The 15,873-nt window shown below is 34.0% G+C and overlaps 1 protein-coding gene across 7 annotated transcripts in view; it reads left to right on the top strand.

Moving 5' to 3' along the window:
• The window catches only part of Trmt11 (tRNA methyltransferase 11), a 51,026-nt gene extending 36,839 nt beyond the window's left edge, over nt 1–14,187 (top strand). For all 7 annotated transcript variants that reach the window (XM_076859761.2, XM_076859763.2, XM_076859760.2 and 4 more), the window contains one exon: nt 13,152–14,187. In XM_076859761.2, the coding sequence (XP_076715876.1) occupies nt 13,152–13,283 (132 nt within the window). In that variant the 3' untranslated portion in view covers nt 13,284–14,187. The remainder of the gene's footprint in view (nt 1–13,151) is intronic.
• The last annotated feature ends 1,686 nt before the right edge of the window (nt 14,188–15,873 follow it).

Raw genomic sequence — 15,873 nt, 5'->3', positions numbered from 1 at the left:
CTTCAACATGTGAATTTTAGGGGGGGTTATAAGTTATGCCGTTATCAGTGTTGATCACACTGAATAAAAGGCTTCTGTTGTATGTTAGAGTATGCTTTTTTCTCTTTTTCCAGTCGGCTACTTTGTACTTGATTCTGATAATTAGAAGAAAGTGAGGCATTTGATAATTCAAATAGTAATATTACAGCTGTTAGAAATCATAGCATTCAATGTAAATCATTTGAGTTACTAATAATAGTAAATAACATTTATGTGCAAGGTACATGAGCAGTACTCACAAAAAGCAGAATAATTACCTTTAGATTCTATAGTGGCATATACGTACAGTGTTCCAAAGAATAAGACAGATATGGAGGAGATTCTTTAATAATTAATAAAGGCAATAGTAAATCAGACATTTCTATGCTAATGAAAATTTTAAAATTAAGATTCATTGTGGGCTAATTTTATATTTGCTTTCTCTTGACTGAGTTTAATTTTTTTAAGTCTAGTATTTTCCCCCAGATTGATAATATTTCCTCAAGCAAATGTATCTCAAACTCAAGTATTTTAGGCCTTTGAGATTTTTTTGTTCTATATTAAATTGATAAATAAGGCCATTCGCCTTTAGTATTTTTAAACCTATAAAGGCAGCATTAATTTTGTTTGGTTTCCTTTTATCATTTTGAAATTGCATTTTAAAAATAAGGAAAAGCCTAATACTCAATATTTTGAAATGATCTTCACATTATGACATCAAATTTAGTCAGTGAATTTTAACTATGGAGTTTATTATATCTGAAAATACTTTGTCATATTAAATTAATCATGTTTGATTTTTAATTACTTCATTTCTACCTTCTGTTTGTATAGAGAGGAGTGTATATAATTGCAGCAAGATCCCAATTCTTTGTAATGTAAGTGATGACATGAAATTGTCAAACAGTTATCATATGTATCTAACAAATTATTCTCAGACTTTCTCAGCATTGTTGATTTTGGCAATGGAAGACTATTAATTGTAGACTTTTACACTTTTGTGTATTGTGTCTCTTCATTTTTAATTTATCACTTGTTAATTTTAACTTCAGTATAATTTTTGGCCCACTTAATATGTTGTTATAGAGTATTATCCCTTTCTCTCATTTAAAATGTAGACATAAATTATAAAAAGTTACTTAAAGAATGTGGATATTGTATACAACTTTATTATTGGCAGTAGTTTTCTTGCTTATTTTATATAAGCAGTGAAGGAAGAAATTATTTTTTGTTATTAAAATTGCTATTATTATTATTATTATTATTTGTTCTTTTTGGTTACACGACAGGAAAGTATATTTTGAAACATTTACACAGACATGGAGTACATCTTATTCTAATTTGGATCCCAGTCTTGATGTCACTGTGGTGTATTTATATATGTACATAAGTGAAGAAGAAAATTCTTGAGAATCATTGTTAAAATTATGAAGATGCCTGATAAGATCTTGTTTGTTGTCATTCTTCTTAACTGATATATCCTAGAAGCTAAATGAATGAAACGTGACACTTTTATGGTGTCACTTTGAGCTTATTATTTTCCCCATTTCAGAGAAGATGAAGTAGCCTAAGCCTATCCCAGACACTTAAATAGTTAAGTGCAAAATTAAGACCCCAGATACTCTGTGTACTTGAAATTTGATATCCTTTTTTTTTCTACATTATGTTGCTTTTCTACCAAAACATATTCTTCTCTTTAGAATATACCAAGATTAAAAGATAAATATTTTAGAATATGGAGATATAGCTCCTAGTTGATGCTGGTAGATTTAATCCCCACCACAAAAATAAGTAAATAGACAAAAGATAAATATTTGTGAACATCATGTTGCTGATTTCTTTTAAAGAGAGTCCTTTCTTCCCCTTAAGCTCGTGTTTCTCATAGGGACATGGCAGAATGTTTTATTGGAATTTATTTCCCCTCTTGCATGTACTGAATGCTGCTTTATATGGTGGTGGTCACAGTGGTTATGCTGTAAAAAATTCTTTTCATATAAAATTCATCAGATAAAAGTACTGATCTCCAAAGTTGTCTAGAAAAGCTCAGGATGTGATAGTTATGTCTTCAGTGAAAGTCTCCTAAAAACAATATTCTCTCAACCCTTCTGCCAGAATCTACTTGGGCAGATGAAATAGTACCCAGAGTAGCCCTTTTCAAGACTCTTTTGAGGTCTTTTTAAAAAATTTATGCAACTTTTATAGTCTTCGCTATAATAGATGTTTGTTAAAGTACAATTACTTTTAATTGCCATTGAATTAAATGGCCATTAAGAGCCCCCCGTCTTTTTTTATAACTTGTTTACCTTACATGCTACTTTATTCTTGTAGTCATTTGAGAAATACTGAAGTCAAGGTAAATTTAATTCTATATATTATATAGATATTAATTTAGATTAAAATTATTATGTTGTATAAGTCAGTGTTCATTGTTTTTTATAGCCACCAAGTATAGTGTAATTTAAATAAGGAACATTGGAAGGTCATAGTGGCAGGTGATAAAAATTCATGTAATTTTTTATTTTGCGTTGAATTAAAGGGTCTAGTAACATGAAGCTGCTGCATGCATTAATGAGAGTGGAGGGTGTACAAAATTTAGGTTTCTGAATAAGGACTGAAAAATTTTGGAACTGCAAAGGGAAAAAGAACCAATAGCATAATAATATTTTTTAAATGAGGAAAGGTGAGAATAGACATTGAGAAAATGACTTTGCATGACTCAAAGTGGAAGAAATGAGTATGTGAATTAGGCTAGGTATTAAAATAATATTAGTGTTGTACATCATAAACTGTGGTGTTTTACTAACATAATGCTTGTGCCTGTTTTTGTTATACATTATCCTAACTTAGGATGAATGTCGTTAGTTTGGGTTTTCTTTGGCAGCTATTTGAACTGAAGATAGTTTCATCTAATTGACTTTTGCTTCTGAAGTATTTTGTGATTTTTGCCTATCTCTTGCCAGCACTGTGCATATTTTCCTTTTGAGTAGAACTATGAAAGATTAAAGATTAGGTAGAAGTATTTAAATTATATAATACATTTAATAAGTTGTAGATGATACTTACTGATGAGAAAAATAAGTCAAGATGACACCAAGAACATTAGTAATGTAATTAGTAATTGAATGTAAACTCAGTCTGGGTTTTCATACAGTCTCTTACATATTACCATCAAATCATGATGTGTGTGTGAGAGAGAGAACCTTTTTAAAAAGTATTTTGCATAGGAAGTCAGAAGGAAACAGATCTAATTTTAATTTTAATATTACATTCATAGATAATATTTAATTTATGATAATATTAAATTGTGGGTTTTTAATATTTAATTTTTAGTTGTAGTTAGACACAAAACCTTTTATTTTACTTATTTTCATGTGGTGTTGAGGATCGAACTCAGGGCCTTGCACATGCTAGGCAAGCACTCTACTGCCAAGCCACAACTCCAGCCTTAAATTGTGTTTTAACTTGAGGTATTTGGAAGTGTCATGGAAGCAGGGTAGGAGCTTGGTGATGCTGCATATCAGCCTGCTTGAATTCAGCTTTCAGGTTACTGTGGTCTACTTTAGCCCAAATGAATTTCCTTTTGCTGCTAATGATACTTTTTCTTGAGTTTAAATCTTGAAGTATGTATCATTTTTTCTTTCATACCTCTGGAACTAAATGATTTTGCCAAACAGACTGGACTTCATGGCCATAATAATAGTTTTAAATTACTGTTTCTGGTAAATCAAGAAAAAGCAAAAGCCTTTTCCTTACCAACATAAGGAAGGGCAATCAGTCAAGATAATTAGTTCCTGCAACCTATGATGTTATTTAGATATGATTATTTGTAGGAACAAAAAAATTCACTGAAGGTGGAGAAAGCCTAGGCAATCATAGTTAAAATTTGCTTTTAAAATATAACATAGGGGCTGAGGATGTAGCTCAGTGGTAGAGCACTTGCCTAGCATGCATGAGACTCTGGGTTTAATCCTCAGCATTGCCAAATAAATAAAATACAGTGTAAAAGAATCTTGAGCATAGATTATTTGCAAAATATACATATGGTTCGGAGACTCCAAGGTATGAATGGTTTAGGGAAATGAGAAATTTCAGTGTGGAGTCACTCTAATCTTCTGAGGCTTTTATAAGTTTTACATGAGTGACAGGTTTTCCACTTTGTATTTTTTTCTTTTTTCTTTTTTCTTTTTTTAATGATTCTTTAATTAGAATTATTTTTCTAGGTTTTTTTTTTTTTTTACATTTAAACATGAACTTGTATCCTGTTCTCACTCCATGACCCTCCAAAAAGGTGCCAATATTTCTATATATGCTAATATTTCTGTATCATCATGATAAGCATTAATATGCACAATGTTTTTTTTTATAATTAGAAATGATGTGCTGAGTGCTAGATGTCAAAGTGCAATAGTTAATTGCTACTCTTTTCCAGAACTCTTGATGTGATGATTTTAATATGTATTAACATATTTTCATAGACTCTATATAACTTAAAATATTTCAGAGTAGTAGATTTTTTTTAGAGTAAAATAAATGTAAGTACCTAATATAGAGTCAAAGATTTCTAACCTCACCTCGTTCTCATTAATAAGGCTAGAGATTTCTCTTAATAGTATCGGATGCCAGACTTTTGACCTGCTTTTCCTTGGTTTGGAAATGGCCCAGTGCTGTTTATAGTTGTGTAACTTTTAGCACAGTGGTTTCTATAGCTACTGTCCAATACCAGATGTAGAACAGTGGAAAGCTTTGATAAGGAGAGCAGAATTTTTAAACAAAAGCCGGACATGGGTAATTACCCTGAAGTTGAACTGAGGTCCATTATATTCAGCACTATCATTTACATTTCATTTTACTCTCTGGTGATTACAAGAAAGAAGATCAACCTGCTGTTTTTCTCTTCCATCTCTTTGCCTTCTTCCTTGCACTTTATTGAAGACTGCGTATTATAGCTTAAATCTGTTTCATGAACCCTAAAGTCTTGCTGACAAAAGGAGATGAATACCACCAGTTTGGTGGCTTTCACTTTGGTGACAGCCTCATTGGTTTTCACTTAACATGGAATATGTTTCATAAGCCATTTGTATTCAAGTGTTTGCAGTGAAACTGCTTTTTTGTATAAACTGTTGTCACTTTGTGAATATAAATGACTTAAGGTTAATTCAAGCGAAGTAGAAGAAATCGTTATCTCATTATCAGTGATTGTCAGTGAGTAAAAGGACAACTAAAGCCTGACCTATTAATAAAAATAGAAGCCATTTGGTTTTCTGCTGAGTGACTTTAGAATCTTGCACCTTCATCTCCTAGAAAGAGGAGATCCATTGTTTACATACAACAGTAATTTTATAAACTGATGATCATCCTTGGTATTTTCACTGAAATTTGGGGGTTTCTAAAATTCACTCTAAGCAATAAAGGGACACTATAAGGTAGAATTTTTGCCTTAGTCAGAATATAGTAGGGAGTGATGTGAGATGAGGCTTGAGAGTTGAACCAAGTAGGAGGCAGTTTATAGTAGAGGATAAATGTGGGAGTGGGGAGAAAGTTCAGGAAATTCATACCTGATGACTAAGGTTTTGATGACTGTGAGTAAACATATAGTAAGCCACTTGAGGACAGGTGAAATTTTGGAAAGTGGTTCTGTGAGAAATGGGAAAGAAAGCTATGTTGTTTTAACAATTTTTGCATTTATATACCTTCTTATCCTTGACTTGACTATATGTTCCCTTAGGGGAAAGCCATGGCTAAGACCACTTCTCATGTGTTCATGGGACCATTTGAGTCAGGTGTTGAGACTAAATACACTAAGCTTAGTCCTTATCCTTAGAGTACATCAGCAGGAATGGTCACCCTGCCGGGTCCAACCCATTGTGCTGAGTCTTATAGTTACCTGTGAGAGCAGAAAAAAGTGCTCACTTGAGGAGTTGGTACTTGAGGCAAGAGAGGTGAGTAATTTGGTGGGAAAGCCATATTTTAAGAAAGGTAGAGTCATAAGAAGGGTTGAGGTGTGAGTAGTAAACCTTGGATACTTCCTCCAGACTAGAATGCTGAGTGTTTGAAAGAGAATCAGCTAGAGATGACCTGGAAAGCTACAAGGATGCCCAGTTAAGAACCATGCTTACTAGTTTCAGGTTTATACGACCAGGGATGGCAAGCCCACAAGGGATATTAAAGTAACAGAAAGTCATGTTTTATAAGGGTTACCCTAGCTTGAATGTGTAGGTAGATTTGAATTGTGGAAGGATACCTTTAATACTAGTGAGGAAGTGCCTGGCATGGTTATTAAAGATGAAGAAGTTGTAATCCAAGAAAGGTGAAATTGGTGATTGTAAAGGACATAATGGAATTGGGAGTATTGGAGAGAGGTAGTTGTGGCAGAAATTGGTGACTGATTGGACAATAATTAGGGTGAAAGAGGTAGCAGTTGAGAACGACTTTTCAGAATTCAGGAATAGTTAAGTGGATGGTATGTATTTTCCCCCAAGAACAATGATACAGTGCCACTTTCCTCAGCTGCTGTAATAGCCTCCCACCTGACTTCCCTGCTTCTGCAGATTCTCCCTCTACTTTATTTTCTGCACAGTGGACAGAGTATATTTCAGAATGTAAGTAGATAATGAAATTCCTCTGCTTAAATCTTATCAATGACTTTCTGTGAAGTTTAGAATTTAATTCCAGATTCTTCATCTAATCTCCAGGCTACTCTGTTCTGTCTCCAATTTCATTTTTGTACCACCTTCCTTTTTGAGCATCGAGCCTAAACCACACGAGCCACCTTTCAGTTCCCAGAATGGACTCATCTCTTTCTAGTCTCAGAGTATTTTAGATTGTGATTCATCTCCCTGAATATTTTTTCTTTCTGTAAGTAAGTTTAATTTATCATTTAGGTCTCAGATAAATGTCATTTTGTTTTAGGAAGCCTTCCTGGCCACTGCTCCCAAATAATACCCTTTTCATCCCAGTGTTTAATCAGTTTGTGAATGTATGTTTGGATGTTTGTTGCTTAATGTCTGTCTTTCCCATCAGTGTATACGCTCTGTAAACTTACAAACCTTGACACTTTAGTGTACCACTAAATAAATATTTATGGAATGAATAGTAACTATTCAGTGATTATTTTGCATTCTTCTAGAATAAAAACAATCTTATTCAGCAGTATTTAAATCATCTATTTGAAGAAAGACTAGGAACAGGTAGTTATGATTATCCAGACATTTCCTGTTTGAAATGCAGTGAATTTTATCATTACTCTGACATTATTCTTCAAAAGTCAGTGGGGCAGAACCATTTTAATCCTGTGGTCTACCCAGGCTTCATTTCTCACCTGAGGCAAACCACAACCGCAGCTGAATTGACAGTTGGAAAACCTAACACCTTTCCTTTATTCATTTATTTGAGAAGAAGGTGATACAAGAGAATGGCAATTTTCTGAGAGGAGGCAGTAACTAGAAAGATAGTTCTACTTCACTGGAGTTCTCCATGAAGAATCTACTTTCTTTACAGTCTGAGCAGTTAATGATACTCAGTTTGAGAAACGCATAGAAAAATATTATTGTCGTATAATCCAAAGTGTTTTTAGTTCAGTGTCAGTTTCAAAGGTACTACAGAACATACTTTTGTTTCTTTTAGATTAAAATTTGTATATTATAAGTGACTAAAGTACAGTCTTTTTGGTGTCTTTTGAATTCTTTTTAATGTTATGTTTTTGACGAAGAGTTAGTTGTAAAAACAAAGGATTAACCTAAATACAGACTAGTTCATGCATTTTTTTCTTTCATGTTCTGGGGAATGACTGTAATTCTAGGTTGAATACAGATGAGTGATATGCTATAGAATCACTGAGTTAAATATGTATTTGTATATTTCTGAATCATTCTTTAAACATGAAATGTTATAAATAAATGCTAAGGGAATAGGCCATACTGCTCATGTGGGGGCTGTGACTCTGGTTGTTTATAGCAGTCAAAATTTGCAAAGAGTGAAATAAGTTTATAGCAGTCAAGATAGGCAAACAGTGCTTCTGTTAGATGTATGGTCTACTCTGCTGTAAACTTATTTTAGTCCACATTAGAAAAATCTTACAAAGAAGAATTTATCTACTTCAGCCAGCAGAGGGTGGTGTACACATAAAAGTGAACAAGCATTTTGTGAGGCTTCCTTTGGTTTCTTTGGCAAGTGTGTTAGGATTCCTAGAGTGGTTTATATTTAGAATTAGTCGTACTGATAGGACAGGAAATTGGTTGGGTGGGACAGTGGTTAAAGGGGTTCTGTCTTAAAGTTTAGATCTGAAAGACGTGCTACCATAATGTTGCTGTTCAGTGAGGAATGTCCTCTAAATGTCAAACTTCATTTTGAACAACCCACTAATCTAGCATGTGGGAAATTAACTCTTTAGCCATCGTTTTGATGTAGTTTCTGCTAAATAAGAAAAGAAGAAATGAAAAATGTAATGAAAAAAAGCATGAGCTTTTGAAGTCTGATTTAGGCCACACTTCTAGCAATGCTGCTTACTAGCTATGTGACCTGTGGCAGAATCTTTAAAAGTCCTCAGTCTCCATTTCCCTATCTACAAAATGTAGAAGATAAAATGTTTTGAAGAGATACAGAAAATTAATAATCAATGTATATAAAATACGTAGCTGTAGCAATATATATATATATATATATATATATATATATATATATATATATATATATATATATATTAGTTCATTCCTTGAATCAGAAAATTTGTATATTTCTTACAATATTTGCAATTGCTGGTTGTCTTACAAGGATAAATGAGAGGTCTGAAAGCTGCATATTCACATTATGTAGCCATTTGTGGGTAGTACAGATTTTCCTGCAAAAACTATTGATTTCAGGTTAAAAGATGATAAACAATAGTATAAACAACAGTATTAATATTTTATTCACTTATCCTTGATTACTACCAATAGTTAAGAAATTTGGGGAAGATGATCTTTAATCTTTCATCACCATACTTTTCTCTTGTGGCATTTCCTAATTCCATGTGTGTTTTTATTTTATATCAAACATATCTTGTTTACTAAAAATGGGTAGAACTCAGGCTCTATGGTATATAGATGACACTATGATTGATAATAGTGATAGACAAATTTGGAAATATTAGAGTCAAATACTGGGACCAACTTGAATGAATGAAGGACATCAAAGATTACATTGCTTGAGGATGCTCTTCTCCTTTTAAGTAAACACTTTTGCCTTGGAGATACTGAACTGAAAAACAACAACAACAAAAAATGCAGATATTCCTAGTGGAGACGGGCAGGGAATGTGAATAGAGAAAAGTCTTGAAAAGGTGATAAAAGATATGGGGAGTTGAATATCATCATCTTAAGTGTGAGCCTTGGTCAAAGGGCTAAAGATAGGATGAAAGACAGGAAGAGAAACAAGAGAACAAATCGAGTTTGCTGTTCCCTCCAGCATTGAGGTAGCAATGCACATTCAGAATATACCCAGGCCATATGAAATATAGTATACTATATGCATCATCGAATATATATTTTATATGGCCTCGGTATGTTTGAATGTGTATTGGTAATAGGTATATGATATTTATGTGTGCAATAGTATGTATGCGATGATATGTGTGAAACCAAATATACACTAAACATTTCATAAGGAACATTTTATGAACCATAGCTTTTCTTCCCAGATGGCAATAATAGCCAAAGTCCCTGGAGTATTTGGCTTATTGGGAAACAGGACTTATGCTTCTAGATAATAGACTGGTTCCTGGCAGATCCTTGGCTGAACAAGGGATTTGGAGCCTTTGGATTGTACAGGAGTTTCTTTATGAATGTCCTGCTTCACACTAGGGGCAGTGGATCTTGTAGAAAATGACATTCCAGCACAGGACCCAGATATTCATGCTGCTACTCTGTACTACCTGAGAGAGAAAGGGAGAGAGAGCAAGTAAGATTTCCTCCCAGAAGTTCTAAGGTTAATGGTCTGCCCTGTCTTTTCTAGTAGCACATATGTCTTTGCCACTGTGTCTCTGGGGCACTGAACAAAACACATAGTCTATTAAGGTGTTATTTTGCTTTTGCTGTATTCTAAGTTAATCTTGGGAGATATATTTCCTTGATAATCATTAGCATAGGCTTTGTTATTTGGGGATTTTTTAGGCTTCTATTTGTTCATTTCCTGGCTCTGATTCTGATCTTTTATATTCCATGTTCTTTATTGTTGTTTGCCCTATTTCTCTCCTTCATGTCAAAGATAAGCAATTTTACCAAGTTCTCTCTTTAGTTCACGAAGGAAGACTGTCTTTAATTGTGCTTTGGCTTTTGTCCCCTTGCTTCCTTCTGGGGAGGTGCATACCAGCAGCCTAAGTCAGTACCTGAGCTGTATCATTCCCCCAGAGTCTCATGATTCTTTCCTACCTCATCTTCACTCCTGTAGCTCTAGGATATTCCATGGAATCAATCATCTACAGTGTATTTTGAGCAGGAGGTGATCTTGCATGGTCTATTGGAGCCTTGGGGAGAACAGAGGACTGGAGGACACAGCTGGGAGGGACTTGGTTGCCTCACTGTTCTAGTTCTTCTTGTACAGGAAAGGCCATTGAGTGAGATGTCATTCAGCAAACTGATGTGTAATTGAATCTAACAGCCAAATGTTAGGGGAAAGCCTGAGGGTTGGGGAAAATGTGAACTACGTTTGGATTTTCAAGGGGTAGCATATTATATTTGTGCTTTAATACATTGGGTTTATCTCAGTGTGTCAAACAGACTGAAGAAGGAGCCACTGAAGGCAGGATAACTGGCCAATTAGAGAAAAAAGAGGAGAGATGAGGAAGGCCTAAACTAGAGTACAGGGATTCTGGGTGGAGACAAGTGGATTGGAGATATTTAGGATATAGAAGCTAAGGTTTTAGGACGGACCAAAATCGGGGTGAAGAGAAACAGGAATTTGATCCAGGTTTCTGATTGTGATGACAGGGTAGAATGAAACAGAGAACTGTGAGAAGATGGAGATAGTGGCATCTGAGCATGAACTTAAATATATAACCAAGGAAAAACCTTTCTGCTGGATTAAGCAGATGTAGCTCACAGAGTGGCCGAGTTTTCCAGTGATCTTATTTGACATAAGAACCGAATTTAGAATACCTGGTGGAGCAGTTGATGGCATATCACTTCCTTTCCTTCAGTCAGACTTTGATAAAACGAGCAAGTTGATAGATGCTGGAACATTGTTTTCTACTACTGTTGTCCTGAATACAGTCCTGAGATGTGGACCTGCAAAGTCAGCTGTACTCCTAGGGTTATAATGTCCCTGAGCATCCTGTGGCTCCTTGTATCTCCTTGAAATATGTTCTGTTAGTTAATGGAATGAAGTTAATAATACTTCAGATTTAATTCTGTTCTTTTTTTTATTCTGATTTGTTATATATGACAGCAGAATGCATTACAATTCACATTACACATGTAGAGCACAATTTTTCATATCTCTGGTTGTACACAAAGTACATTCACACCATTCATGTCTTCATACATGTACTCAAGGTAGTGATGTCCATCTCATTCCACTGTCTTTTCTACCCCCATACCCCCTTCCTTCCCCTCCCACCCTTTGCCCTACCTAGAGTTCACCTAATCCTCCCATGCTTTTCTTGGTAGGCAACTAAGCTACTTCATCACCTGTTTATTCCTCATTAAATTGTAGTTAAGCATGTAATCTCTGGAATCAAACAGAACTGTTCTCAAAGCTGAGCTCTGCCACTTATCAGCTATATTATCTTGGGCCTAGACTCTTAAATAATTTCTCATCAGTAAAATGGTGATGATTGTGTACATATCATCTAGAGCTGGCAAATTTGGTCAGATAGTGCATAAAAAGCATTTAGTATAGTTTTGGGTCCATAATAAATAATTAGTAAACTATACTTTCATTTGGTATTCTTTAGTTATATGCCTACAGTTTGACTACATAAAATTTATTGATTTCTTTTGTATAGACTGAAGTTAGTAACCAGTGGCATGTTTTCATGTGCTTGTAGCAGTTGTTGTTATAACATACTTAGTGCCTTAAAATTTAAATAGCCACCTGATTATTTTTGATGAACCAAGACATCTGGGAATTTTTAATAATATGTGTTGGGGATTTTAAAAAATATGTGTTGTAAAAATAGTTTCTGAACAAATGAGTCAACATTGTTTCGGCTCAACATTGTTTTTTTTTTTTAATTTAGATATGAAGGGAAGGATGAAATTATTCATTTCACAGAGGAATGTGCAAAAATTCAAAAACATTTTAAGGACTCATATTTCAGATGTTATTTTTAGCTACCTGTTTGATACTGAAATCAGGATAGAAAATTAGGCATCATGTTTTATCATTGAGTCCTCACATCTTTTCTCAAAATTACATTAATATATGCATATTCAATATGAATTTTCAGAAGTACATGAGAAATAATATTTTATTTCTAATTAAATTTCCCTCCCCCACAGGGTTGTAATGGTTTGTGAAATTGTGTGAGACTCAATGTTTCATGCCAGTCTTCCTGTCCCCGTTTTCTCTGCCAAAATATGTTTGATATTCTAAAACCTAGATTGATATTTCCAGTGATCATTAGCCTTTACTTATATGTGCAGAAATTTCTTGTTTAGCCTGAATCTTCATCTGCTGTACTGGGGATCCTTTATTTCATACTGAATACGAGCATAGCCCTTGAGAGTTTTATATGACATCATACACATTCAGTAATCTTCTGGTACATACCTTTCTCTTGAGTAGAAGCTTCTTGGTTTGTTCATTCTTATCCATACCTACAGATGATTTCAGTGTATGCTGAACTAAGAATTAGAAGAAAGTTGTAGTTCTGACTGTGAAAACTGGAATAAGTCTCTTTGTCCTCTCTGGGTAATTAAAGAGTTTGTCCTCTGTGCAGAGTATTGTGAAGATTAAATGAGATGACGTAAGTGAAAACACTTTGAATAACCAAGCATAATCCAGATAAAAAATGATTGCATATTTCTCATTCAGTTAATAAAGAAATGCGAATATATGTCAGAGTGAGATTTTGCTTAGAGTAAATGACTGCATTGGTTGCAGACAAACTAAAGAAATAACTTGCACATCTTTATATTTTGGATTTTTTTACCAACCAGAACCGGGACCAGTATTCACATCTGCTAAGTGATCATTTTCTGCCATATCAAGGTCATAATTCCTTCCGTGAGAAATATTTCAGTGGAGTAACAAAAAGAATTATTAAGGAAGAAAAATCCAACCAGGAATGAAAATTAAGATTCTGGCAATGAAGAAAGATTAAATATTTGACAGAAAAGACGTCTGGAAGTGAGCTTTCGTGTACAATCCAGAAAACATGTACTGTTTTAAGGTGGTTATTATTATTTTGTATAAAAATGCTTTGAAGTAAATCAAGCAGTTTAAAAATTGTCTTTGTATTTTAGACTATTCTGTTTTATGAGGTCTTTTGAACCTTATTTGACTTGTATTTGTACTTTCAAGTACTAATGGAGATTGACTCAACAGTTATAGTTTTTTACAGTTAATTTACAAAGAAAATTAATATTGTTGAATTTTTTAAACATATTTGCCAGATATGTTATAGGCAATTAATAGTGCTTAAGATTTATTCATTTGGAAAATCTGTTTAGTTTGGTTTTTAATTGTAATTGATTTACATTGCTACCAATAAACTGTATTGATAATTTTTAAAATCAAATAGTGTTCAGTGCTTTTCAGGAGGGAAATGAATTTTTACTGACAAAATCCACAAGAACAGCTAGACCTAACAACCTAACAAGGTTCCAAAGCATTAAGGCCTTGAACATCTGAAGCTCGTCTGTACCTTGGATTTGCTCCTGCATTCCTAAATCTTGACTATCGGTCAAGTTAACTACCCTCAATTTTTGGTTTAGAAAGTAACTGATGGTTAAAAGCAGTAACAACAACACAAATCCTTGATGGTTCCCTAATGGTATTAAGCCTAATCAGTGCTCTTTGAAATAAAAGCTATATTTTTCTTGAAGGAGAAACTTTGCTGAGTCCACATTGTGTCCATCATGGAAATATCTTGTTTAAAAACCACTACACCCATTAATTCAGGATGCTAATAGCTTTCCTGCCTTTGGTGGTCAAATGTACCTCAGCAGGGCAGCAGTAAATGGATCCCCTCTCTCTAACCAGAGCCTATTTTATTTATGTTATTATTATTATTTTAGTGTTACTGCTAACTTTTATGAACTCACAGTATTCACTTACATGGCTTAGGAGCTCAAAAAACCAGTGCTGTCCAAGCAGAGAGCGAGGGTAGGCTATCTTCTTCATACTCCTTTTCTCGTCTCACAGCTCTGGATTTCAGCTGCAGATCTCAAACATTTCAGAGATTGTTTTGTTTGGGTTTCTGAATGTGATTTGTGGCCAATGGGGAAAATCTAAAGCTATTTGAGGATGATTTATTTTCAGAATTTCTGTTATAAACCATCTTATTTAAAATTTTTTGAGGTTATATGGGGGGTAAGTATGAAATTTTGTAGCTGACTCAATTGGAATATGAGATTTTAGCTTAGCCCTTTTTTTGGATTGTCAAAAAAATTAGTCCAACTAGTTCTGGAAATTTGCAACATTAATTTTAGTCACTTTGTTCTTAAAAATTATCTGTGTTATAACACATTTTAAAAAGTAAAAAAAAAATATTATACTAATTGAGGTCTTCAATTAGTAATTGAAGTAAACTTCTTCCTATTGTGAGGCTTAGTTTCATATCAGTAAGTTCAGTTTCACTTATCTGAAATGTTAATAGACTCAGTAAAAATTTGTGGAATTATTTTTAAAGTTGATATTCAGAAATGAAAAAAAAAACATGATAACTTTCAACCAATTCTGATTTTATTGTATAGATCTCAAGCTCTCTCATTCTAAAAAGAGAAACTTTCTTTTCTGGCATCAGGATCTTAATACTTTCTACATAATTTACAGGAGTTCATTCCCAGGATTGCTTTAGTTTTATGTGTGACCACTGTATTCCTCCTCATGCACTTAATAGCAGGAATATCACCTCGCAAGATGCCCGAATTTCAGATAGCCCTGCATTGTGAATTTACAGTATAATCTGGGAAAAAAGCCTAGGTGGTCTGTGGACTGGCCTATTTAATGTTTATAATATGACAAAATCTATAATTTTGTTTCTGGAATATATTAAATGGCCATAAAATCCAGACAGTTACCTTGGTGGTGTTTCATCAGAAGGGCCTCCTTCCTGTCCATTCTGGTGAGTACTTTTCTTGCTGTGAGAGCTGGGAGGGAATAGTAGAGTAGGTGGTCTTGGGTGTGTTTAGCCAAAGTGGCCAACTAATTTTAAATAAGTTTAAAATCTGCTAAAATTTTCTCAGCCACTTCCTGCCCAGGGTGACCCAGCTTTGAGTTAACTCACTACCACCAACTCTCTTATGACTAACTCTTTAAGCATTGAGCAGTGTTGAACAGTTTAAGCTCTGGGAGATAAGTTGATGTTGCCACTGTTTCCATTTTGAGAATATTCATTCATATATTGAGATCCCCTATCTTTTTTGGAAAAATGGTAATTAATACTAAAAAGACTTGCTTCAGGTTTGGTAGCGGAAATAGATTATGAGTTAACATCACTATATGGATTATACTGTGTGTGTTTATTTAGGTAGAAAATGTGCTGTGAAAGTTTGGCATGTGAAAATAGCTATTAAGGTGTTTTATATTTACTGTAGATTAAAGAAGCAAGTGTTTGACCTTTTTAACATCAGGAAATGAGATGTTAAGGTGTGTTACCTCGATGCCAGTATAAGCAAATCTGTCTCTTGGGTAAAAGGCCATAGTCCTTTGGTGTTA

The sequence above is a fragment of the Callospermophilus lateralis genome, chromosome 6, assembly GCF_048772815.1.
Source record: "Callospermophilus lateralis isolate mCalLat2 chromosome 6, mCalLat2.hap1, whole genome shotgun sequence".
Classification (NCBI taxonomy): Eukaryota; Metazoa; Chordata; class Mammalia; order Rodentia; family Sciuridae; genus Callospermophilus; species Callospermophilus lateralis.
Note: the sequence above shows the minus strand (reverse complement) of the source record. Positions and strands in the feature narration are given on the sequence as shown.